The sequence below is a fragment of the Ornithodoros turicata genome, chromosome 6, assembly GCF_037126465.1.
Source record: "Ornithodoros turicata isolate Travis chromosome 6, ASM3712646v1, whole genome shotgun sequence".
NCBI lineage: Eukaryota > Metazoa > Arthropoda > Arachnida > Ixodida > Argasidae > Ornithodoros > Ornithodoros turicata.
This window is the reverse complement of record NC_088206.1, coordinates 13,109,221-13,135,638: the sequence shown is the minus strand read 5'-3', so window position 1 is coordinate 13,135,638 and position 26,418 is coordinate 13,109,221. Positions and strand designations below refer to the sequence as shown.

Here is a 26,418-nt window from a genome sequence, read left to right as displayed (position 1 = left end):
CAACTGTTTCAGTAACCGATACATTTGCTTGGGTTTGTCGGCTGCGTTCTTGGAAATCCGTTCATGAAGCCGCGAAGCCAGCTCCTATCCGCTCGGATCCAGTATGATGCATCCCAGGATGCAACGCTCTGCGGTGCTAATTCTCCGGTTTCTCCTTGCTCCTTTGAGCCTTCCTAGCATTTTCGGTGTCCAATCGCCTACTTCGTAACAATCGCCGGCTCAACCTAGTCACCGTCATTATGTGAACGTAACAGAGAACAAGGTACCAAAGCGCAGCAATGTCACTGCATTTATTGAATCGTGCTTGTGCGCTTGCCTCCCAGCTGGCTAGGCCTGCATGTGTGACCGCTACATCGTCAAGGACTTTATTCTATACACGCGACCGCAAAGAAGGGTACGAGAGGGAAGACCCAACCGACAATCTCCCACTGAAAGATCAAGTCAAGCTTGGCATGCAAAGCCTAAAAGAAGAATTTCACATGTTGAAGAGTGAAGTCGTAGATGCCGTAAAATCCGATCCCAAGATCTACTATCCGGGTGACTCGGAAGTATTCTGGAGGTTTAATGAGCAGCACACTATAGACAAGTGGATCGTTACCACCGACAAGGACAATGGCGAAGGTTTTAGCACGGCAGAGTTCACTTTAGGACCCGGAAAAACGGGAATATTTTCCGGCGTCTTGGATCCGTCTCCACCGAAAGGAAGCATGGTGAAGCGTACTGGATACTGTAACGTGCGTTCAGAACGGAAATATAAGTCATTCGCGAGGGACGATTACTACGACTGGTCTGTGTTCACACACCTTCTGTTCCGTGTGCGCGGTGACGGCAGGTCTTACATGATTAATCTTGGAATGGACGGCCCCTTCGACATTTCTTGGAACGTAATCTACCACTTCATCCTTTACACCCGTGGCGGACCCTACTGGCAGGTGGCCAAGATACCGTTTTCCAAGTTCTTTCTCAGCTACAAGGGCCGTGTTCAGGATAAGCAGTGTCCAATCGCTAGGACCAGGATTACAAACTTGGGTTTGACAGTGGGTGACGGTATACCAGGACCCTTTCGGCTTGAAATAGACTACATCGGTGGTCACATTGACGATACACACACGGAAGAGTTTGCGTACGAAATGTACGAGACCCCGGTCGCATACGTACCCGGGTATTAACTTGCGCGGTGTGTGGAGAAACTGAGTAAATAAAATGCAAGAAATGAATACGTGATAGCCTCACTTTGCATTGTGTGTGCGGCACCCAATTTTATTTCCTGATCAATTTACATGCGTGGAATCTCATCGTAGACTTGAGCCGTCTGATTTTGGAGTGCGTGCTTCTGCTCTTTGTCTCAATTTTGTTGTGTGTATTGGAATTCACTGTTGGCTCGAAGTGAGCAGTGATTGCTGATGAAACGGAAGAAATAACACTACGGTCTCCACGTGGGGCAGGCTCCACAGAATGCAACCGTTGGACTTTGAATTTCACATCTTCCGCAGTTTGGGACACTAGAGTTCACGCTCAATGAGCACACACATACACACCCACTGCAGCATCACAGTCTGTAGAAATATATATACTATATATATTTTTTTATATTTTGCTGCTGTTGTTGGCACTGGTTTGGCACTGTCCAGAATCTGGACTCTTGCGAGGCAGAGGAAGAGAAGGCACCTCTGCAAGGCATTTTCTGCTGGTGTCGTTCGAGCACGCCTTCAAACAAATTGCTTCCTCCTTCTCGTCTTTTGTCTAGGTGAACCTGCAAAAGGACGTCACTCGTAAAAGTGCTAGCTGGAACACGGGTCAAGTCCGCTGTTATAGTCCAAGCCTCGCTTCAGCAACTAAAATAAGATCTTGAAATGGATCACTGTCATAAATGCTTGACAATCTGTGTGTTAAAGCCAGGTTTCATGTGAATGGGTTCAGTACTCAAAACAGCACTAGCATTCATGCCAGCCTATGTCTCGTACTACACTCCACATAGCACATTGAAGGTCAACCGTTGCATAGAATAGAATACCACTATCACCCCTGATTGGAGATTCAAAGCCTCGGGAGAAAAAACTCAAAATTGACAAAGAAAGGTGTTTCCCAGTTTTTTTCTTCAGCACAGGGGAAAATTGCAAAAAAAATTGCAAAATTTCAATGACAAAAATAAGAAATATAAGGTTTCTTTCAAGAAAATACTGTATAAACCGGGATGAAATTAACTGTTTAGTTATTTTAGTCAGCTGTTGCACTGATTCATATGAAACGAGTTGGTCTAAAATTTGCATGTTTGAGTTAGACCAAATAAAAGCTCTTGTGAATTTATATACAGGGTGTCTCGCCTAAAGTGATAAAAAATCGTCTTAAAACACCTACTTGTCCGAACGTCGTGGGGTCAATACTATCTATCTCTGGGGAGATTTTGCCATTACTTCTGAGCACTTTTATCAAATTTAATTTGCGAGGAATTGAATTTGAGATAAATATTGCTGACCCCATAGTGTTCAGACAAGTAGATATTTTAATGTGATTTTGTATCATGTCAGGTGAAACACCCTGCTTTTCTTATCATTTTTTCTCCTCTTCCTGCAAAGGAAATCTGAGAAAGCCACTCTATGAGTATCTTAGATAGTGAAAATTACCAGAATTTTGCATCTTCACACAACAACCTTATATGTTTGCTGGTTGTAGTCAAGCATCGTGCTAATGGTTACATTAGTTACCTAAATGATCTAAATGTTTTTATTTCATATTTGTGTGCTAAACAAATAAAACTTGTATTTATAATTTATATTAACCTATAATGTGTTCTATAATGTCAACAAGAACATCAAGTTGTGCAATAATAAAAATTATATCTTTTTCTTTTTTTTTCTGGGGAAAAAACTGAAAGAAAAACTTTCCTTTGTTTCTTTCTTTTTTGTAGCAGATCAGAATTTCTGGAAATTTTGCATCTCAATTCCTGACATGTGGAAATCACTGAGCATGTGCCCTTTTAGTAGAAATCATCGTAACTCCTCCCACCATCAACGAGAGAACGATGCCATTCGGGATGATTATTGGCTAGGTGCATGTTACGCGACGAATTTCTGCGTTAGGAGTGCGGTACGGAAAATGGCAAAACGTTGAGCAAAAGTAATCCGTCGTACAAAAACTTGCTGTTAAGGCTGCCCATATTTGAAGAGGTTGTGTACCTACGTCTGGCGCATCTTCGTCCGTAGAAGCCCTCGTCACACAGACATCGGTTGTTCCGCACACAGACCCCGTGCACGCAGCGTCTCTGACAATGATCTGAGGTAAAAGGCAGTTTGGAGTGTTCGTTCCTTCTCCTGCGTTTGGCTACGTTAAAAAAGCGACGTACCTCGTTGCACGAGAGCAGGATTGTCGACTCGTTCTGCACACTGCAGCCCCGTGTAGCTCCTTGTACAGCGACATTGGTCGACGCCAACGCAGCGACCACCATTCAGGCAGGGAATGGTGCACTTGCCTGCAAGAACAGAGGCACCGGCTCTCAAAAAGTTACGATGACTTACTGGAACATTCAGCCCTACTTAGGAAAAGTCATCCAAACCTACTGTACTCGCAACGTGGACCGTAGTAGCCTCTCCGACATGCGCAGGTGTCCTTTTGGATACACTTCCCGCCATTCAGACATTTTTCTGTGCAGATCCCTGTGGCAAAAGTGTGCCGTGATTACCGCTCAGCAAAGTCAATGTGGGTAACGGCCCTTCGGCAGGTGGTAGTAAGGCACGTCCCTGACTGGATCTGCGGATTAGCTGACCACGTGTAATATTTTTCGGAAGGGTTTAACTGACTTTGTTGCATATCGATGTTGCTCTATAGATATAATTTTAATGGTTTTGATTCTCAAGAAATTTCTATGTGTTTTATTTCTGTTTTTAATATTTGTGACTAAATCTGAATGAATGTTGCCATGTCATAACCTTAGGACATCCTTGGATGTCCCATCAAGATTTCGTACAACGTGTATTTGGACCAGTAATGTAGCAAAAATATTTCGGGAAGGGCTCTATGGTAACTTTTCCCTCTCCCAAATGCATCACCAAAGGTATGATTTGAGGAGGGGGTAACCCCTTCTCCCCCACTGGCAACACCATTGATACAGAAACACACAAAAAATTCGATAACATTATTCTTTCAGTACTGTTTACACAATCTAGAGGAATATTTTTTTAAATTTTCTCGTTAACTGATTAAGATTCTTCGTTCGAAAAAAAAACTTTGTCACGTACTGTTGAATTCTACGCCCCAGTTTTCTGAGTTACATTTTCAATATTTGTCACCCAAGTTTCAGAGTATGCCGAAGTCAAAAGAGCAGCCGTCCTATATAATGTACTTTGCATCCACTGTCCATGTGATTCGCCCGCAGAAAAAAAAAAGAGAAAAAAAAACTATGTGCAGCTGCTGCACGAATATTTTGACACGCATTCATCCCGAGGTTGTGCCAGAACTGTTTCCTCGTTATTGAGCGACATCAAAACTACATGCATCACCACGTAGAAGTGAAAAACCAGATGAACAGGCATGGACATGGGAGAAAAACCACACACGATGCGGCTCTGCGTCTGCTTTATGCAGGCCTATAACTTCTATAGGTCATTCACTAACAGGCCCAACACCAGACCCTTCTACGGTACTTCATGTTTTGCTTGCACGTTTTTTTTTTTTTTTCTGCAGGTAGACAAGTTTAGGGATGTTACCCCGACAATATACTCGGCGAGCTGGAAGATCAACGCTCAACTATTCCAAGAGGCTATTGTGTGCAGCGTCAACGCCGCCCCAACTTACTGCGGCGCAGGAGCGGCGCAGGCGCGACCTGTACGATCGCATACTGCGGGTGGACCATGCAGGGGAGCTGGGAGCGGATCGCATTTATGCGGGCCAGTCGGCGGTTCTGGGACGTTGCGCGGAGACGGGGCCGCTGATTAAGTCTATGTGGGAACAGGAGAAGGAGCACCTGCAGGCATTTGAACAGCTGATACCAAAATACAGAGCCCGACCCACGGCCCTGCTGCCTTTGTGGAACGTCGCGGGCTTTGTGCTCGGAGCGAGTGAGTGTTGGTTATGTCGGATTTCATTCACGTTAGTTTTCAGTCGGTTTATTTAACTGATTGATTACTGCGAAGCTCGGGTGAACACTTCTCGTTGTTCTGTACTTACTGTAACCCCAGATAAGTACACCCTCTCTCTCACCTGACTGTGGTTCGTTCACCTCCGGTATGTATAGCGAATAATCTAAATGTTCATGCAAAAAAAAATGTTCATGCAACTTTTTGTATGTGACAAGTGCTCAGCATTATGTCATGTATGCAGCATGTATCTTCGTTTATTGCTCATTACTAGAGCCTGAAGTTTTAGGGTTTTACCCGATTCTTCCCCAAATTTGCACCCTGAATTGAAGGTTCACCCAATAGGGTGAAATCCGATTTTTACCCGGCAAATTCCCCTGACTGGGATGTCTGTAGGAACGCATTAACTTACTTGTTTAGCAGCAAATGCAGTTACATCCCCGTTTGTACCAAACCATTACACTTAGTTTGAGCAACTGAGCCAGATTTCTCCCCGAATTTAGCATGCCGGGAGTTTTTTCACCCGAATTCGCATGAATTTAGTGCATTTTTTTATCTACCCGATTTTTACCCCCCGAATTTAGAAAGAAATATTTCCTGAAAACTTCAGGCTCTACTCATTACCCACAAATTTTTAACGTTTTTCTTAATTATTAATTATTTTCTTTCTTTTTTTTCTCACCCACTCACATCTGTAATGCTTAACAGCCCTGCTGGAATACAAACGAGATAAATTGAGATAGGGCTACACTAGGCCCCTCCTAAAGCTGTATGTGTTTTGACAGCGACTGCACTGCTGGGCAAGAAAGCAGCCATGGCGTGCACGGTGGCCGTCGAATCTGTGATAACTGAGCACTACGACAATCAGATGCGAGACCTGCTTGCCGACGAAAACCCGACGCATCACACGGAATTGCTGGATGTAATACGCCGCTGCCGCGATGACGAGCAACACCACCACGACATTGGAATGGAGCACGGTGCCGAACAAGCTCCACTGTACAGCCTCCTGTCGCAAGTGATCAAAACGGGGTGTCGCGGTGCCATCTGGGTTGCCGAAAGGGTGTGACAGTCTGCCTCGTGTCAGTACATGCTCAGCAAAATGTGTAGTTTTGATATATTTTTACGTATAAATTTACGAAAATGCAAACGGAAAAAGCTTTTAGTGTATTCTTACCTCCTTCACAATGAGGTCCCTGATATCCCACTGCGCAGTCACAGACACCCGGTGCCGTGCACGTTCCACCATTCATGCATTGTGGGTAACAGAGGGCTAAAACGAAATGGTATTTAGTCACATTGATTAATTTCCTTTCTTGCTTTATCCACGTACCTGTCCGACAGTATTGACCCATGTACCGTTTTGGACACTCGCAGATCTTGTTTGCATTGCAGCGGCCCCCATTGGCACACTTTTTGTCACACTCGGGGTCGGGACCTTGGGGAATGGTAGCAATTAAGACGTGGATGTGACATTGCTATGCACTTCTTCAGCTCTTTGGCTCCATATGGAAGAAGTTCGTGTGAGCTGTTCTAAAAGTATTAGTTGAAAGTGATGTGAGTGTATTTATTTTATTTATTTATTGAATCGAAATTGAATGATGACAGTTGAAGTAGTATGCAATTGGGTGTTGTGAGGCTTGTGTTGTGTTTGTCATTCTATGTTTAATTGCCTCATCCGCTACAACGTTAATGCGATGTGACATCTCCCACTGGATTAAACGTGCTTCGTCTAAAACAGATTATCCTTCTGACCTTATAAAGACAAGAATGCATTAAATAACGACATCGACTGCGTTTAATTACCCTTTGGGAACGGTGCACCCTGCAATATTCTGAGGTGAAGAAAAATGGAGGAATTACACAAAGAAGATCCTTCTTTGAGTTGTCACATGTTTTTCCACTATTAATTTCAACCCCTACAGAATGCTTTTCTATTAATTAGTTACTTACTGTTGTCAGCACATTGTTTCTGCAGGCGCAGTCTCAGTGGTGTGCCGGACAAAATCCGACCTTTTTCGTTTTGGATCTGCAATCCGATTCCAAAGGAAGCTGTTCCAGATACATTGCCTAGACACGGCAGGAACACCTGAAACACTGTTCCACGGAATTGGTATACGCTAAACCACAAAAACTAAGACACGAAAAGGAACGCTGGGAAATACCTTTGGGCTTTCTAGGTACCTTGCCTTTAGTTTCAATGGATATCAGAGGGTCTTTTAGAATCGAGCCATCAAATGATTCTAGAACGTCAAAGTCATAGTAGTAATGCTGAAAAATAAAAAGTGTGTGCAATTTATAACAAAACCTGTAACTGTGCTCAGACAAACTCGTGAATACCTTATTTTCGCCAGCTTTCCACGTGAAATTCACAGAATCCACTTCAGAAGGAATGACAGGCAAATACTTTTCAAAGTTCGGGTCTAATATGTATGGTAAGACCACGCCGTTAACTATGGCGAATATTTCCATAGGAAATCCTGTAACCACACAGAAAATAATGCGCATTACCGCCGTGATTGCAGTGTGTGTACTTTAAAGAAACCCAAGCACGGGAGAAAACCCAGCTGTTGCGGAGAAACTACTTTAAAGAACTCGTCAGATCGTTTCCTACGCCCACAAAGTGGCTGCGAAAAGTATATATACACATAGGCGCGTACCACTCAATTCTCAAAGTTTTCCTTTGCTGAGTGGGATAATAAATAACTCCGTTCAAACCACTACTACGACAACAAGAAAAAGCAAAGTAGCCAGTTAAGCAGGGTGATAAAAAAAAACTCCAAAAAATAAAAACTACCTCTGAGCAGGAGACTAAAGCGTTGCCCAGAAGGTGCAATAAATCACTGCGCCAATTTGGGAACAGCTCTGTTGAAAGCCGGGCGCACGAAAAAGGTAAAAAATAGTAGACTACGTCGTTACAGTGATGTATTTTGTAAATTAGTGGTCTAACGCGAAAACCTGGACGCGAGAAGGAAAGCAGTTTCGTTTTGCGCTGTCCGCTTGATCCATGAAGTTTGCTCTTATTGGACAAAGCATTCGTCCAATGACAGCGACTGCGAAGTTGCAGACGATCGCTTGCGGCTTTTGCGCTAAAATCGCATGGTTAAAATGAATGCACTGTACATGAGCAAGGTAGATAAAAAAATAAAAAGACAGCTGACTTCAAACTGTTTGCGCAACGCCTTTACAAAAAGAAACTTTTCCATGTTTGACAGTGAAGGCGCACAATGTCAATATTATCGTCTGCTACAAATCATGCATTAATCAGCTGGTGGTGCCGCGTGCTCAGTGAGAAGGCGATCGCGATATATTAGCGATGGTCGCTTACCGCTGAACTCTCGGACTTGCTTTTCGTCAATCCAAAGGGAAAAGTCATCGTTCCGTTCCTTAGCGGCATGCAGACCCGACGCTAGGCTTAACGTTGTCAGGACCACGACCGTGAACACTTCCGGCAGCCGGGGAGCCATGGGTGCTGAGCAATGCCGATGGCACCACCGCGCTGGAGACGAAGGCAGAAGCGAGTTCTCGGGTGCTGCGGCGTGTGCCGAGTTGTGATGAAAACAGAAAAAAGTCTTCTTCCCTCAGCTCCGCCCGGGGAGCCAATCCGACGCTCTTTCCCCTTCTGCGGTGAGTGTTCAAAAACGCAGCAATCAAAAAAGCAGCACTCGTCCACCATCTTTCTCCTCGCTCTTTGCTTTTGTTTCGGGGCTCCTGTCTGCGGCGTGCGATGTAGACACGCTCCGCTAAACGGTGAACATATCACACGTCGTCACCCGGGACAGGTATGGTGCTTTCCAAAGGCCATTTCTGATTCTGAACACTGTCCGTGTCCTTAGACATGGGGGATAAAGATGCGAAATACAAAAAGTCATGCCGTGAGTGTCCCAGAATGAGCAGAGGTTCAGAAGGAGTCACGTGGTGTGTGACAAAAGAAAAAGCTGCCTTAAACATAACGGAAAATCCTTTCCTTCTGGCGGCACTAATCTCCCCCGCATTTGTCGCCTGTCAACACTGTGGGGGTAGAAGAGAATGAATAACAACCATGAAGAGCCCGAGTTTGCCGTGGGTATCGTCTGCAAAGAAAAGAACAGGCCGAGTCCTCTTTGCTGACACTCTCTCTGTTCGTCTGCTTTGACAGGTACGCCAGTTGAACAAGCTGAAGAAAGAAAAAAAAAGACATCTTTGGCACTTTCCAGCTGGGGCAGAAAAACATACACAAAAACGAAACGCGTACCCGGAGAGAAAATAAATGACCCGTGATGGCTGCAGACAGCTTCATAATGGCGCGAAGTTTGGCGATTCATTTGCCAGTCGTGTCCTGCGCACCTTGAATGTGGCCTTGAGACCTGGCATACACTGGCTTATTTTCTGCCCTTTGCAGCTCCTTCACGGGGGCGGGCTTTGCTTTTCGCGGCAATAATTGGTGCAACAAGTTTGCAAGTCATAGAAAGGGGAGCTGAAGTGAGGAGGGGTTGAGCCAAAAGTGAGGAGGGGGAGGAGATGTCCAACCCTGAGAACTTCGTTATTTTTCTTGGCTTTGGCGAAAGCAACTCCACGGAGAACACTGGATTTGTGAGGTGCAGTCACCTCTGCTTTTTCGAGAAAAAAAATAAAATAGAAGATGCCCTGTTCTATCTTTCTGTTTTCTATAGGTGCACGAAACAAGCTTATTCATCCATTAATCATATATTATGCAATACCGCGAACTAGCATACGGGTAGTTTCTTCTTCATCATCCTTCCTCTCTGACCTTATTCCACCAAGGCATACGAAGTTCAGGTTCTACGGAGTGCATGAATAGTAGACATTTTTTGGTCACGATTTTCGAGATGCTGGGGCTTCATGTAATTAACAAAGAAACAATGTGTTTTATTCGTGTACACTCAACACAGCACAGCAAGTACTATGACACAGCGCTAAAGGACATACTCACATTCTTCAATAATGCTCTTCGTAACTTTGGTACTGAAATTAAAAAGCGTGTCTATCTCAAAGTGTGAGATTACACGATGGCACTGCGGAGTTTTATCTGAGTTTACTGAGCTATATGTCAAGCAGAGAAGTGTTAGCTAATGTTATAATGGTGCACACATATGTAGACACAAATACTCACCATGATAGCATTAGTTAACACTTCTCCGCTTGAGATAAAGCCCAATTAGTCAGCAGTGTCTTCCTGTAGCTCATGCTTTGAGACACCCGCTCTTTAATTTCAATACAAATATTACGAAGATTACATTTGAACAATGTGAATATGTCATTTAGTGATGTGAGCTGTGTCGTAGTACTTACCGTATTGTATTGTTACTGCTGTTACTTCGCTGTCTCCAACAACTTTGGCATCCCTTGCGCTGAAGAATAAGTAAATGAATAAAAGACAGAAATTGAAGAATGGGCTGCCTTTTCTCTGTTTGCGGTCTTTATTTATGTTATTTATGTTATTTATTTATTTATTTTTTTCATGTTCAAACTAGGTTAAATTGGGAACGCACGACTTTTCATATTTCCGACGCCCGATACCTTTCAGACAGATGTAATTTGGACTTTTGGTTAAGTTGTGCCACCGTAGAGAATTGTCTCATACCGATACCGAGTTACATTCATCAGAATAATCCAGCGGGAGATGCGAAAAGCGTCATAGCTTTCTGCTCCCCCACATAAGCGCTACCGTGGAGATCGTCCTGCGGGTACACTCACTACAGCGAACTATAGTCCCTCGTCTGCTAGTTCACTGTACTGCGGCGCATCACAAGATATTTCGTAGCAGACGACAGGAAAGACGCAGACGTGACATCTGCTAAGTGCGCAGCATGCCACTACCTGGCACCGTACGAATGCCTGAGCGGTTTTTGCCTTCTCTTCCACCAGAATATTCATAGGGGATCATCACCAATCACACATCACCAATCACAATCACCATAGGGGATGTCGCTTGTGTGATACGAGCACGAAGGAGTCGCTATGTCGGTGAGGACCACTGATCTATGTGTATGCTAGAGAGATCAGTGGTGCGGACATAGCGACACTTACGCCTCACTAGCTAGAGAGAGACGACATAAAAACTGACTATAAACTGAAGCGCCAGACGATGACTCGTGTGTTCTGTTCGTCACCCATCCGTCCATCACGCCCACTTTCCTGGCGCCATTTATGATGCAAATTCGTGGCATACATATAGGTTGTGTTCGTTTATTGGAGTCGATAGAGTCGACTCTTGGTGGGCGAAAATAAAACGGCGCGGCTCTCGTGACATCATCCACGTGACCCGTTCTAAATTTCGAGGATTCAACACTAGAGTAGAGATGCTCGAGAATCGACTCCCCGCGACTCTCCTCTTGATGTGGGTCGTCGGAGTCGATGACGTACGATGACTCTCATACGTCACGACTCCAACTCGCGGGTCTCGGAGCTCATCCGTTTAGCGAGCCCCGAGAGGCCTCGCCTGTTGCCACGTTTTCGAGAATAATGTTTCAGGCAAAATGGCGACCCGTTACGTTATAGCGAAAGTCGGTTTAGGAAAGTGGTTTTAGCGAAGTGACCTAAACTTCGCGATGGCTTCGTTTTTGTTGCTTTCCTCTGAATTGAGATACGCGAGAACGTATATCCGTTTATGGGATCCTTAAAAGTCGTATAGCTGAGCCTATTACGTTAATAGCTTGCACAAGGGATTTGGATTTCCAAAGCAAAGGGCCTCATGCGTAGAGGTGAGCGCGAGTAAGTAAATTCGTATGAGTTTACACGGGGGAGGAAGATTTCCCCTTGTTTCCCTCCCCCAAAGCGTGTCACGCGGTTTCCACGAGCGCATCCTTTTTCGCTTCGATGTCTGTGAAAAGTCAAACGGCCATGGAACCTGTGAAAAAAGTTTACTTCCTCAGGTATTTTTCTCGCCGAAAACTGCGTATAATGCCTTTAAGCAAGTTAGAGTAGCGAAATGCTAGTTTAGTGGATGCGGGTAATGCAGGTTTATTCACCTTTTTTTTTACGCAGCACCAGGGTTTTATCGATCCCCCAGTTTTCCACGTTCGCTGAACAATTCCGTTTGACAAATCCAGCTGTTGTTTGTTTTTGTCGCGGAGAAGAAGAAGAAGAAGAAAAGCTGTAGTCCCATCTTAGGGGCCTACAATATTTATAAAAAATAAAATGTTTTTTTTTTCTCGCACATTCTGCGCGGCATAAACTAACGCGTCTAAATCAAGTCAAGTAAGTGAAGTTAATCTGTCCTCGTGGTCGCACCTATCTAGTGACTCTAGTCGCATCTGAGACTTGGCTGCGCGGCGTGGACGCGCCGAGACAGAGGTTGGTCACGAGGAAAAGAGAGGATGCGCTACTTGTCGCAAAATGGTAACGGTAAAGGGCTCACTGCTCATGACGCGAAACTGTCGTATTTAATTTTCCCCTTTAAAAATAATAATACGTATTCCTTGTACTTTTCCTTCCCCCTTTATTTACTTTTTTTTTTTTCATATTCAGTATCAGCATTTTCAATACGTCGTCGCTTCAACGGTTTTCACTTGTAGCAGACGACAGCTGCACGGCATAGCCGCTGTCGTCTGTCATCAATAGACATATAGTTGAAACGACAAGCTGCTGAAGGTGGTAATATTGACTATTAAAAAAAAAAAGAAGAAGAAGAAAAGCACAGAAACCTGAACCTGTTATTTTTATCACGTGGTTTTCTTTTTCGGTTCCCATTTTTATTTCTGTTTTGACGCGTTGTTATGAGAACGTATTCATTTCATCGATCAACACGCTCCTAGTGCTCTAAACACGCAGACGGGAAGTGGGTCTTCATTCATAATTGCTTCCTATGCAATCTCTGACAGATATATGCAGACTTACACGATGGAGAATTTCCTACATACAAAATCATAAGAAAAAGACTTCGTACCAGATGCAATAAAGCCTCGTATAACGAAGTCAACGTACAAAAGAAATTATATAAAACGTTCCATAGGCGGAGAGTTTTCAATCTGCCGGAGGGGGCCGGGGCACCCCCCCCCCCCCCTCCGCCCCCTTTCATTCACAGAGGTCGTGCAAGGGGTCAGGAACTCCGTGTTGCGACGTTGTGAAACAAATTTTTACAAGATTTTCATAATTAGTCGCATGAAACCCGCGATTCTTAGGATATCTCTCGAAACTTTCATCTTGAGTGTCAGCTGACTAGACTTTCCGGAGGGGGCCAGGCCCCCCCCGGGAAAGTTCCGTGGGGGCTCGGGCCCCCAAGCCCCTCCGCAGTCGGCGCCTGAACCGTTCGATAAGCGAACGCCTGGAAGCCCAACAAAAACAGCGACACGCCTCAGAGCCGCACGGGAACGCGAACGCCGCGGGAGTTGCACGGTTGCACTGGTTGCACGTCGCGCAGAAAAACATGGGCGGGACAAGGCAGAGAAGGGACGTGTTTTCCTGTGCGGTCTTCACCATGGTAACTTTAAACCACGACCTACTAGATTATAACGACCATGTCAGGCGCACCCCTTCTATGCGCCGCATTTTTGGAAGGTAGCGGTGGCGCTTCTGATCGTCCCAGTTATTGCTTCCTCAACTTCTACAATACTTTGTACTTCAGCTTACCTTAGTATTTCTGTACAAGCGGTGGACGTTCTACAGATATTTCATTCTGAGGTTGATTATCATCATCATTCTACGCGTTTTTATAGGGGCTATCGCTGTCGTCTGCTACGGTAGTCGTACACCATGTCGGTCGTACACACGCGCGTTCAGAATTCAAATTTCCATCGTCCAATCGTGTTGTGCCGATTAGTAGCGCCCCTGGCGGATCGTGCGGACAGGCTCCTCATAGGGTTTTCTGATTGTGACATGGTCGTTATAATTTAGTAGGTCGTGCTTTAAACCAAGCTCTACATTTCCTTGCACTTCGAATTTTGCGACAACTCCTTTTGATGTTTTCTGTACTACCCGCTCGGCGGCCACTTGTCGCAAACATGGCGTTATTCAGATCCGTTAAAAAGGGAAGCGTGGTTGGCGTTTAAACTGCACGCGATGTTGCTTCACGTGAAAAGGAAAACAGAGCTGTAACTGACGTTCCATCGCGAAGAGCGTCTATTCTGGCAAGTGGAACTTATATTTGGTGGTAAGGCGTGAACCATCGACAATGACGCTCCTAACGCAAACAATGAACAGCATGGGCGCGAATCCGGCGCAGAGCTCTCAAATTTTTGTGCATCAACACGCCCGAGAATCTATCGAAGCTGCAACCAAGATGGTAGAAGGAGCACTACAGTGCGACAGCTCCTACCCACAGCTTATAGATCTTTTCACAAGCATAGGGAATCCACCGACAGAGAGTGGTCTTCACAATCAAGACTACCCGGCTTACTTGGGATCACCATCTCACGTTGGTGCTGTCAAGCGAATACCACTGCCCGCAGAACTGACCGAACAGTTCGCCCACATGCAAAGCAACTGTCAAATGGGTCTCTTTCCCGAAATTGGTAGAGCCTGGTTGACGGTGGACAGCGACTTATTTGTCTGGTTGTACGAGACAGGTGAAGACCTCGCGTACTTCGACGGTGTTACGGAGACTGTCTTGAGCGTTGCACTAGTTCGGCCAAAGCAAGGGATTTTTCAGTCCCACATACAGTACTTGCTGTGTTTGGCGACAGCCGTGGAAATAGTGCTGCTGGGAGTGAGCTTCAGCAAGAGTGGTGCAGTCGAAGAAATGCACCTGCTACCAGAACCGCTGTTTTCGATTTCATCGGATAGTGCACACATGATGACAATGAAAGGTGATTCCACCGGCAGGATTTTCATGGGTGCTCGCGATGGCTGCCTGTATGAGCTCATGTACAGAGCAGACGACGGGTGGTTTGGACGCCGGTGCCACAAAGTGAACCATTCGAGCAGTGCATTTTCAGTCTTGATTCCAACTTTTCTGAGCTATCCGTTCAAGGAAGAAGACCCCCTGGTGCAGATCGAGATAGATGACTCGAGACACGTTCTTTATACACGCTCAGAGAAAGGCACTATTCAGGCAAGTTACAGCATTTTTTCTTCATTACGGATTGCTTGGCGCTTGTTGGGCCTGACCGTCTCTCACCTCGTGTAGGTTTTCGACCTGGGACCAGATGGAGACCAGACAAGTCGCGTAATTTCTGTTCCAATTGCAACGACTGCATCAATGGCTGCGTCTGCAGCGAGCACCGTCGATGCTTCAAACTTTAAGCCAATAGTGCACATTGAGCCTATTCAACTGCGAGAGTCGTTGCAAGTGCACCTTGTTGCTGTGACACACACAGGTGTGCAAATACTTCAATTTCCATATTTTTTCCATACTGTGTCGGTCAAGGCATATGGCATAGTACAAAAGTTTCGGAATCCTTGGTACCAACATTTTCAGTGCTCAGGAGGATAAATTTGTTGTGGACTGGAGTGCAACAACCAGACATGTAGTTCATTGGAACAGTGCCCGCAAAGCAAAATTTTTTAGATATTTGCAGAAAGGTGATACACAAATTAAACAAATTATAATATACAGTTACATTAGTTAACAACAGTTGCATTAGTGCGAATCCAGAATTTTCCGAATTCGAATCCGAATCCAAGAAAGGTTCCACGAATCTTATGAATCTTTCGAATCCTTTAAGAAAGAGTTTAAAAAGCCAGAAAAAAAAAAATGCTTCTACTGAAAAGTGCTTTGAAGCAGAATATATCCTTTTAATGCGAAACAAATTAAATAATAGTTCACTTTCAGGAGAAAACATACCCATATACTTAAATGCAATAAATAAATAAATTCCATTTATTAGTTCTTCTTAAATACAATTGTTCATCGACTACAGGAAATACATAAATTCTCGAGTCCGAACTGTTTACATAAAACTAAGCAACAATCAAAAGCAAAGCTATGTTACTTTTAAACTTGGTAATATAAGAGTCCCTCCCTGAACTCTTTCAGTCGACAGCAATGTGGTGGTGGTGGTGACGAAAACCGGCTCCAGAGCAATGTAAACAAACAAGAAAACACCCACCAGCCAATCGGGCTTTTAGCGAAATCCGGAGGCGCCAATTTTTAGAAGAAACGGACAAACGTGGTTGGTGGATTCGAAAGATTCGATTAGCCGTTTTGGGCACTGATTGGATTCCGATTCCCGAATCTCGAATCCCTGCCCAGGATTCGCGGATTCGGTTGGCACATCGCTACTCTTTGCTATTCAACGGGAGTAGCCAGTAGATACTTTCAAAAAATTTCTGAGAACCATTTTATTCTCATTTAACGAACAAGAAACCTACACCATATCATTCGGTGTCTCATTTTGGCAGGCGTGCGGCTCTACTTCTGCACCAGTTCCGCCCAGACACCCGAAGCACGCCCATCCACGCTCTGCCTCCTTCACGTGCGGCTGCCCCCGGGATTTTCAACTCACGCCCCACCACAACGGGTGAGCAGCGTGCACGCCGCACTGTGCCGTCGTGGCACAACCCTTCTGGTTGCGCGTCACAGTGAAGACCGCGACATTCTTTGGGTGCTGAGCAGCGACGCCTTTCCGTTTCGACCGCGCCTCATGGAGACTCACGCAATGGTGGCCCTCGACGGCAGGGCCTGGTGTCTAACTGAAGTGGGAGGGGATGCAGCCCCGATCACTCTGTGTACAATCACGACAGGAGCTGGAGTCTTGGTGCCGTCAGAGCCACCGGCAGTCGTCGTGCAGCACATGGAAAGGCCGAGGAAGTTTGTTCTAATCTCTGCAAGCGGATGCCACATAGTCGAAAAGCCGAGGCCGGTAGGTTTCCGATGATTTTAAATTGCTTTGAAGACTAATACCCCGGTCACACGGCAAATTGAATGTCATTCCCAGCGAATGATATTTGCACTGAATGACAATCGTTTCGTGTCACACGGTGAAATCAAATGGCAACGCATGCGAATGATACTCGCCCAGTCATTCGCTTTTACCTCTCGCACCAACAGCGTACCCTCACAGTAGAGAGATATCAAAAACAACGACGATAAACCGTTAGAAGAAATGAAAGACAAATGAAAAGTTGTACTCCAATACTTTATCACGAGAAGGAAGGCTAAACACTGCTACCCTCGTCCAACAACCTCGTTCCCAGTCACCACATTGCCAAGTGCGGTGCAGATAGGCTTCTTGGTTGTCTTTGCTTGTGGTACTTAGCCAATAGACCTCTACCTGTTTGTAAACAAATGACGTCGTAATGTCCGACAGCGCCACAAGTTTGGTAAAGTTGAACGACGTTCAAAGCTAGTGGCGAACAAGGTCCCGCCCGAAAGCCGCGGTCTTGAGGGGATTACGATGGTCTCTGAAAAGGACGCGACCTTCTGTCCTACTTTTCAATAGGAGGCAGGGAACAAGTGCCCATTCGTGGAACCCAGCTCTCCCCTTCCGATCTGTTTTGGTTTCAGTGTGTCTATCAACGTCATGATGACGTTTCTCGGGTAGAGGTTTATTAAGCGTGTTTCAAAAAGCTACAATTTTGTGAAATAATCTAATGTTTCGATAGTTTCGAGCAAAAGAAATAAAAATATAACTATTGTACGTGTATAATGCTTCATATGTTGAGAACTGGTGTCTTAATTATCGACACTGACATAATTTGCGAATGACATTCTGTTTCTCCGTGTAGCTCGATGCAAGACAAACGAATGACATTCGGTGTGATTGCCATTCGTTGGGAATGCCATTCGGTTTGCCGTGTGACAAGGATATAAGCCAGTTCATCCATTCAGTATTGTATTTAGAGCCTTGTGTGTTAGGGTTAAACCTGGTAAAACCCATTCTTACCCTGATTTGCATCATGGTCGTTTCTGGGTAAAACATGAACAACTCCGAAAATGAACTTGCCAAAGTGCAAATTCAGCCACCAATGCAGACGCTGGAGATGCTAAGCGCTGCACCTTCAGCACGGCTGCTCGGCATCCTGTGTTCACCTGGAGTGCGTGAGGCGCTGTTCTTTTTTCTTTTTTCACTGTAAAATCTTTCTCCACCAGGTTTTAGCCTATTTTATAGCTCCTGAAATAAATCCAGATTTTTGCACCACAATTTTCAAAAAGCCAAAGAATCGAAACCACAAGGGTCTAGTTATTTTGTGTACAATGCTGTCTGAGCATGATATGTCTGTCTTTCATGAGGATGACCTTTCAAGATTGCTGCTCTGTCAACCCTCTTCTGCTTAATGAGACTTGATTGTACAGTTAACACGACCATAATTGTTGACTGCAAACTGACGCGGTGAGCGGTTCGTCTGAGTTGAGCTAAAACAGTGCATGGTGACAGTATGTGGAAGATGCGAGTGTAGCACCTGTATTGCTTCGATGCAGTCATGTCGACGCTTGAAACTTTTGTATACAGTTTGCACCTTCCTGTAGCACTCATCGTTCAAAGCATGGAGCTCGTTCTGTGTCTAAAAAGTTCCAGGGCTTCCTTTTATTCTGCAGCTGTTAATGGCGGATCCCCTAACACGCGACAAGCGACATCGCACGCTACGTCGTTGCTCCCACATATCTATGCTTTATCACTCGCTCCACTTAGATACAGCCAAATCTAGCGGATTTGGGCACACGCCGGGCAACGGTCTCTGGCGACAAGCGACAAATATCTACGGGGAGTAGATGCAAGATTCTGTAGCCGCAACAGAGGTTCCTTGTTGCTCGAGTGGTGGCACCGCCATCGAATTTCCCGCTTGTAGCGTGTTATGGGATCCGCCCTATAGGATCGTAACGCTTTTGCTTCATATTTGCTCCCTGATCAAAGTTGACTGTGCCTGAACGACTAAAATTGTACGCACGCCTGTAGCTTCTACCGTACTTCTCCTTGCAGGTTGACCAGTTGCGACGCCTTCTATTCGACTGTGGTGGTCCAAAGAGTGATTTAGTGCGAGCATTCTTCCAATTTCACGGTGAAGCACAGGCATGTGCCAGTTGCCTCATCCTGGCCTGCAGTCCTTCACTCACCGAAGGAAAGATAAAGGAGTGGGCAATACAGGCAATCTGCCTTTACGGAGGGGAGCCCAAGCGTGCTTTTCCCGCTGTTCCCACCACAACGCAACTGGGTGCAACAGCAGCTGCCCCGTTCAATCCTCAGGGTGCCTCAATCTTTGCCAGCACACCGATGCACGGACAGGGCGCCCCCTTGCGGCAACTGGATCCCGTCACTCCCTTCAGTCCAATTACGTCCCCCCACAGTTACGTTACACAGGTGACGTCTCCTCCTTGGAAGACACAAGGGCAGCAGGCGCCACTGATGGCTCAGCAGCTTTCTACTCCGGCCGGTCCCACGGCAACAGAGACCGTGTTTTCTGGCCGTCACGACGGCTGCTACCTGTACTTTTCTCGTCTCGTCCGCCCGCTCTGGACGCTAAACCTGGTCACCAATTTGCCGAACCGCCGGAACACGACCCAGGCAGACGTCTTAGTCAGCGGAGTGTCCGCTGAAGACCTGGGGGAGTATATAAGCAGTTTGATGGCGTTCAAGAAGTTTTTGGAAGAGAATCTGAGCTTGCTCTGTTCCCCACACGGAGACGGAGGAATGTCCACAGCTAGCCGTAATGTGGCGCAAGAAGCTCAGCTCCAAGAGCAGCTCCGCAAACGAGCAAACGCGGAGGCTGTGGCTCACGAGCGTACATCACTGCTGCAGCTCCAGCAGCTCGTGAGCCACACTTGCGAGGTGTTAGGCCTGTGGCGTGTGCTGTGCGACCATCAGTTCCGTACGGTAGCATCGTGTCTGGCACCCGATGCCAGAGAACGTTTGCGCGCTGGCTTGACACTGAGGGACCTCCTCCTCGTGGATCGTTCTCTAACGTCGGCCCTTGCAGGGTCGCTCGTCAAGAGCTACTTGGAAGACAACGCTGCAACTGAGGCCATTGCAAGCCGTCTCAGGGAAGTGTGCCCCACATTATTCAGAAGCGAGGATGCCACATTTGCGCGCGCTCACGAGATGCTGCTGGCGGCACGATCGACAACCTCTCGTGAAGAACGAGACCGTCTGCTGTCTGATGCGCTAAGCCTGTGCAAGCAGGTTGGGCCAATGTTGCAGCTGCCAGCCGTGTGCAACCTGCTTCGGTCCTGCGGCCACCCTGCAGGTGTGGTCGAGCTCTGCCTCAGTGCAGCGAGCAGACTCGACCCGCAGGACGTGGCCCTCCATTATTACAGAAGGGGAGAGCCGATGGAAGACGAACGAGGCCGCCGTGCCTTTGCGGCGAGAGAAGAGTGCTACAGGCTCATCAGAGAGATGTTGAGCGAAGCACGGGGTGCGCTCCAAACTGGACCGTGCGTCCCTAAAGACCCCGGCAGTCCGGCTCCAGCTCAACCGCCGAGTGACAATGTTGTCCTCTACGACCGGCTGCTCATGCTGGCTTTGCAGTCTACTGACGAACTATTTCACGTCACCCTGTACGGATGGCTATGTGACACCCAACAGGCCGATACCCTACTTGAGTTTCGTGGGCCTTTCCTGGAAGCTTTCTTGGAACGCCGTGCTTCGGTACAGTCTGCTCCCATTTCATCCGCAGACCTCTTGTGGAAGTACTACGAACGGACCGGAAACCGTTCAGCGGCTGCTCGCGTATTAGCCAGACTGGCAGACAGGCACGGTAGTGACCTCACCCTCGCTCGTCGACTCGAGTATCTGGCTCGTGCCGTAGTCTGTGTGACCAGCTCTGAGCTGCGGTCTGCTTCGGCTGCTCGTGAGGGTGACTTCCTGCATCAACTCGAAGAAAAGATGGATGTTGCCAGATTGCAGCTGCAGGTGCAGGAAGTGATACTGCGCAGACGGGACTGGCCTGGCATGGCCGACGTGGCAGCGACGCTCGATACTGAACTCTTGGACGTGACGCGGCTGTACGCAGATTACGCAGATTTGTACGATTTAGCCGAGTGCAAGTTGGCCATCGTACGTGCGGCCGGTTACGACGACCCCATTCTAATAGAAACTCTGTGGCAGGGCATTGTGGATAGAGAAATGCGGGAAAACGCCAGTCATTCTGCGAGACGTACAGCCTTGGTCCAGCGGCTGCAGACTCTAGTTCGGGAGTACGCGACATCTGAGAAGTTCCTCCCCTTGCAATTTTTAGTGGGGCTGCTCGAGCAGAAGGGCTGCCAACTCGAAATGGAACCAGGCTGGCCTGTCGAGTTGTTCACGCAAGCCGGTGTTGGCTTAGGGCAACTCCGAGATGCGTACCACAACACCTACAAGGCAAAAGATCCGATCTGGGCAGGGAGGAACCTTCACCTGCTGCAGGCGATAGCCGAGCTACTGGAGGCCCTCGTCAAGAACCCGTCGGCAGCGGGAGGAAGCCCTAGCGAGAGGCGGCGGCTTACCAATCGGTGTTTAGATGATGTCACCGGGTATTTGATTGACCTCGAATCAATTGGGGGCGGAGATACAAGTGTTGCGGCGCTTGTGGACAGGTTTAAGGTGCTCCGCGCCCAGTTGGAACGTTTGCTTGCGTCCTAAGTCTTCGAAAGCGCGCCATATTCATCGTCTGAGACATACTGTGTGAGCTGTCCTTTTCACACAAAAAACGGTTCAATTTTACGTTTAAATTGTGCCAAGTGTCCTTGTGTTAAAGCTGAAATAGATAGTGGTGAAAGTGGAATAAATTTTTGATGAGCTTTTAAGTTTTGGACATGTTTGATCCAATTATTGCCTTTCGAAACACGTGAAAGTACAGCACAGCCAGTGTGTTACCAGCCGTGGAGGACCCTGCAGCCTTGCAAGCCTTCATATGCTCATCGTTCACGAGGTCTTTTGGATTGGGCTGTGCGCAAATGAAGAGATTATAGAAACTTGTGCATAAGAAGTCGTTAAAATATAGCACGACAGAAAAGTTTCCGCAGTAAAGGCAGTCAAGGAGGAATGCCAAAGACAGTGCGCAACAGCAGAGCCGACGAGTGGGGGAGTCAGCAGGGTATGGAGCCATAGGAGCCGATGGTTTACTGTGACTTGATGGATACTTGTGTGATGGATGGATGGAGGAGCAACGGAGACACGCAATCATATAAACATGAAATACTTAGGCTATGTTATCGAGACGTGAACTGGGCCCGAGCAGCCCTCATATCCATCTGCAGCTGCCACTTCTTGTTTTCGTAATGACATGTTTGTAAAATCATGTCTCAAATGTCCACCATGCCCACAAATGTAGATCCCATTCCTTTGAACAATCCAAGCCTGTGTTGTGAAAATACTGCCCACGAAGGGCGCTGAAGGTTTCATCCCCGTTCAGTTTCGCTTTGTATGTGATTTTTAGGGTTGTGCATAGATGGCGCAGGTGGCGTAGTATGACGTCATAAATCCGCCGGAAAAATGTTTCTGCTTCGCAATGGCGGACTGTTGTGCGGGTAGCTCTTTTGACGTGGTTTTAGTTTCAGCATCTACTGCTGTTATTTTTGGAATGTTTTTCATGCATTCGGTCTAACGTGAGGCCAAAACAGACATCAACATTAGCCGATCATGTCTGGAATGCCTGGCTTTCACACAAGGGAGGCTGTCCGCGTTAAAGTAAAGGTCAGTGTCTGCGCTCTTCCGATACACATTTACTGAAATATTTTTTGCGTTAATACAAGTGCGGATCGCAAGAAGACAGTGCCTAACAATTTCATAGTAACTATGATCTAATCCTGGCGGAGCAAATACTTATCGTCGCATATGTAAACCGGTAGACGTGGAGAAAGTAGATCAGTAGTGGTATCTCTATGAATGGACACGAGAAATTCCGCATGTTGTTTTGCGGACGTTAACCCTAAAGGGTTTTATATTTTTTGCAGGCTTAGTTTCGATTTATATTCGATTGAGCGTTTTTCTGGGATGATTTTCATGCTATTGGGAATCGTGGATGAGTTTGTACCTGAGACAGACTTGTAACAGGTTGTATGCATTGTGATTGCTTGCAGACGACGTCTGCTGTCAGAATTTTGTCACTGCAAGGGGAATCCTTACCATGGTCTGCAAAATAATTCAAATCGGGATTTAATCTGTATAGGAGTCCGCGGACGCCTCACTTGAAAGCAAGCAAAAGGGGCCAGTATATGTGAATACATTAAACGAACGATAAATATTTTTATCGAAATTCATTCAGACTTTGTGTAAATAAATATCTGTGCTGTATCAGAATAAATAAATATCTGTGCTGAGGACTATTAAACGGGAAACGCATGGACAGGAAATCCGGAATCGCTGAAAGCAGGGCGAACGCAGGAACGGCACTGTAAAGAACACAAGGTCACTGAAGTTAAAACAGCTGTTCTCACTGAGCGCAAGCAATATGCGAGGGAAACGGGGGCACAGCTTGTAGAATGGAGCGCATGATAGCAGGGCAAAACAACACTTCAATAATCGGTATTATTCTCACCCCGACGCGATCGCACGCTAGGTTGTGTGAAAAATATCGTTGCAGCCAGCAGTTGCACATGAAACTCTCAGAACATCCATAAATTTACAGATTGTGCCTTTCTTCCGTTCTTTTCTCTTTTTCCCGAGGGAGGAGTGAACGACAGCGATGATGATAGAGAAAAGAATAAGGGGGAGGAGGGCATCGGTGTCCGTGACCGTTCTTGACTGCAAATTTCCGCATCCTCCAACTGCCATTACAGCTGAAGTCTATTACAGCATGCACGAATTGTACTGCACCCGCCAGAGCATTGAGCAAAAAATAATTATCTTTCAACGTGTCGCACTTGACGAGATATAAACACCCGTGTGCGTCAAGCTCTGACGTCATAGGAACAAGAACTACGGTCATTACTATTTGTAGTCGTAAGCAAAGTTACCTCTGCCGAACTGACCCGCAGCCTGTGGTGTTCTCAATGCAAAAGCCGGATAGTTTCGGTATCGGTGGTACCGACTTTCCCCCTCCGCTGTAAGGCTTGGACGGCAGGTCCACGTCGGTGCAGATAATTCTCTTTCACGTTTATTCGTCCAAATTTATTTGCAACTGCGGTTATAAGCGGGGTGCGGACGTATACAGATGGAGCGGCCATTTTTGTGACTATACCCTCGAGCGGTCGCTTACGGCAAAATCACTGACACGTCACGGGAAAATGTCATATTGAGGCCGCGTGACTTTGTTTGCCGATATATTCCCATCAGCGTAAAACAAAACGATGAAGTGTAAGCTTTTCGGTGATCTCTGTTTCTTCGATGTATGAGTTGTGAGGGCAACGCATCGGCTCAGAGTCGTAGCTCTGGGTGACGTTGTTAAATTTTCATTTCTGTTTGGAGCAGCAAAGGAAATGGAGGCAATCTCGAGAAGAAATTTCGATGAACGGATAGCAAACTGAAATTATATTGCGAATATAACCGTTCTCGAAACACCTATATAGGGTGTCATAAATGGATTAATGTCTGGATAGATCACTGCCCGTTCGTCAAATCTAACTTCCAAACATATTCATTTTTTTTACGCATACATTCCGAGGCTTGTTTGCTCGCGTGAACACTTTTGCGTGCATCAGAGGCTATGCTGTCACTGTCCTTTTGGTGCTCACGCTTTTATGGAATGACTTCTAATATCGAATACCTTTCCGGCACCGTTGATTTCGTTACAATGATGGTTCACTGTACAGCCGTTTATTGACGTACACAATGCAGTGAGCGTACACTAAAAACCGAAGAAAACAACGATTATTATTATGACCAAATTCTTATCACGACCAAATTATTATTACGACTAAATTATTATTGTGACAAAAGAAATGTTCTGTAAAACCACTGACATCGAACCGAATAATGACGACGCGTTAGCGTACAGAAATTATCGGACAGCTTGCGCGTCGAAACAAAAGTTCGACAAATCGACCAGAAGATCTGAATTACGGGTCGTATAGCCTTTATCCATTAGTTGATGAAGTATCCAGTGCCAGAGTAATCGTTGTGTTCGATTATTAATTGTCAGTGAGGTAAACGTTTGAGCAAAGTGATGCTTATGACGAGTATGACTACCTAAAGAATGCTAGACATTAGTTGAATTCGTAATATTCGAGTGAGGCGTTTTACTCGGATACCTGTACCAGCTCGCTCGCATCATCTTTCTATATTCGAGGCTCGAATGGGAACGTGATACATAAAACTCAAAGAATAGTGAGGAAACAAGCAAGCTGGTGGCAAGGATTGATGACATAGCTCAGCTGCGTTTGAGATCTTTTTTTTTTGTCTGTTCTGTCTATACGTTTCCTTGTATAGTCTCGGGACTTTACTTTTCGTAATGAATCGTAAAGGTGCGGGCGGAAACTTGTGTGGGCTATGCGAGTCACTCAGTAATCAATGATGCGTAAAGCGCTAAGTAATACACGAAAGTTGGTACAGTATTATTCGTATATTTATTTATTTACTGTATATATATATATATATATATATATATCTTGAAATGTTGGAGTTGGATCGGACGGCTACGTAATTATAGTTGAAATAAATGGGAGACAGAAGTCGAAAGTAGGGGAAGTAACAAAAAAAGGGGTTTATTAAAACTTAAAAATTATAAAAAACGCTTTTATAATTTTTAAGTTTTAATAAACCCATTTTTTTGTTACTTCCCCTACTTTCGTCTTCTGTCTCCCATTTATTTCAGCTATATATATATATATATATATATATATATATATATCCTGAAAAGTTGGAGTTGGATCGGACGGCTACGTAACATTTAGCTCTTTTGTCCCGAAGAAGGCGGAGCTTCCGCCGTAACGTAGACATCCTCCCTAACTTTTATGATTTTTAAGTTTTAATAAACCCCTTTTTTGTTACTTCCCCTACTTTCGTCTTCTGTCTCCCATTTATTTCAACTATATATATATATATATATATATATATATATATATATATATATATATATATATATTGCAAATACTTCAATCGAAGAAGTAAACCTACATATTCCCCTCCGAAATTAGGAGGAATACGATCATAGGTGCAGGTTGCAAGTCGGCAGGATTTGACCACCCAATTTGAGAGTAATAGTTGGTTCACACTTCGATGAAGAGACCCCCATAATCGCTGGCGGAGCTGCGTTTCGCAACTGATCGCTTAAGATACCAGACTGGACATTTTGTATCGGTGCACTGTTATACGCATCTTTTCTGCGTCGGACTATCAGCTTGACACATTCGATGGCAAGTAGCCACCTCTGACAGTGCATGACGTATATCCACCATGTTTTGACGGCGACTTTAACGGCCTTGATAAGATACCATTGAACGTCCTCGCTCTCTGGACAGCAGCTACTCCGCAATACCTCGGTGCGTGGTGTGCACGCGCATCTATAATCATTCGCACGTGATTCCTATAATGGCCACTTACCTTTATTGTGTACGCACTTGAAAGATTATTTTCGTTCTCCTTCAAGTTGGAAGTCACTGACCCTGCGACGGTGG

At 45.8% G+C, this 26,418-nt stretch overlaps 5 protein-coding genes across 10 annotated transcripts in view; 4 read left to right on the top strand and 1 right to left on the bottom strand.

Annotated features, from left to right (window-relative positions):
- LOC135399144 (5-demethoxyubiquinone hydroxylase, mitochondrial-like) overlaps window positions 1-6,230 on the top strand; it is a 7,385-nt gene extending 1,155 nt beyond the window's left edge. For all 4 annotated transcript variants that reach the window (XM_064630877.1, XM_064630880.1, XM_064630879.1 and 1 more), the window contains exons 2-3: window positions 4,681-5,054; window positions 5,858-6,230. In XM_064630877.1, coding sequence (XP_064486947.1) covers window positions 4,697-5,054; window positions 5,858-6,141 — 642 coding nt within the window. In that variant the 5' untranslated portion in view covers window positions 4,681-4,696 and the 3' untranslated portion in view covers window positions 6,142-6,230. The remainder of the gene's footprint in view (window positions 1-4,680; window positions 5,055-5,857) is intronic.
- LOC135399143 (complex I intermediate-associated protein 30, mitochondrial-like) lies at window positions 69-1,217 on the top strand. Its single transcript, XM_064630876.1, has one exon. The coding sequence runs from the start codon at window positions 279-281 to the stop codon at window positions 1,167-1,169; it is 891 nt and encodes a 296-aa protein (XP_064486946.1). The 5' UTR covers window positions 69-278; the 3' UTR covers window positions 1,170-1,217.
- Window positions 1,214-26,418, bottom strand: LOC135399141 (protein shifted-like). Of its 3 annotated transcripts, XM_064630874.1 has the most exons (11): window positions 26,345-26,418; window positions 8,401-8,694; window positions 7,413-7,552; window positions 7,238-7,343; window positions 7,026-7,169; window positions 6,406-6,510; window positions 6,250-6,345; window positions 3,558-3,653; window positions 3,344-3,469; window positions 3,181-3,273; window positions 1,214-1,753 (listed from the first exon to the last, which is right to left on the bottom strand). In XM_064630874.1, the coding sequence occupies exons 2-11, from the start codon at window positions 8,537-8,539 to the stop codon at window positions 1,710-1,712; spliced, it is 1,089 nt and encodes a 362-aa protein (XP_064486944.1). In that variant the 5' UTR covers window positions 8,540-8,694; window positions 26,345-26,418; the 3' UTR covers window positions 1,214-1,709. The 3 variants fall into 3 exon arrangements, with proteins under 3 accessions (XP_064486944.1, XP_064486943.1, XP_064486945.1); XM_064630873.1 differs by lacking the exon at window positions 26,345-26,418 and having other exon boundaries at window positions 8,401-8,849; XM_064630875.1 differs by lacking the exon at window positions 26,345-26,418 and having other exon boundaries at window positions 3,177-3,273; window positions 8,401-8,847.
- LOC135399134 (nuclear pore complex protein Nup155-like) lies at window positions 13,923-21,677 on the top strand. Its single transcript, XM_064630854.1, has 4 exons — window positions 13,923-15,063; window positions 15,139-15,328; window positions 16,353-16,813; window positions 18,872-21,677. The coding sequence occupies exons 1-4, from the start codon at window positions 14,185-14,187 to the stop codon at window positions 21,503-21,505; spliced, it is 4,164 nt and encodes a 1,387-aa protein (XP_064486924.1). The 5' UTR covers window positions 13,923-14,184; the 3' UTR covers window positions 21,506-21,677.
- LOC135399135 (TBC1 domain family member 25-like) overlaps window positions 22,354-26,418 on the top strand; it is a 30,388-nt gene continuing 26,323 nt past the window's right edge. Inside the window, exon 1 of the mRNA XM_064630856.1 lies at window positions 22,354-22,558. Coding sequence (XP_064486926.1) covers window positions 22,505-22,558 — 54 coding nt within the window. The 5' untranslated portion in view covers window positions 22,354-22,504. The remainder of the gene's footprint in view (window positions 22,559-26,418) is intronic.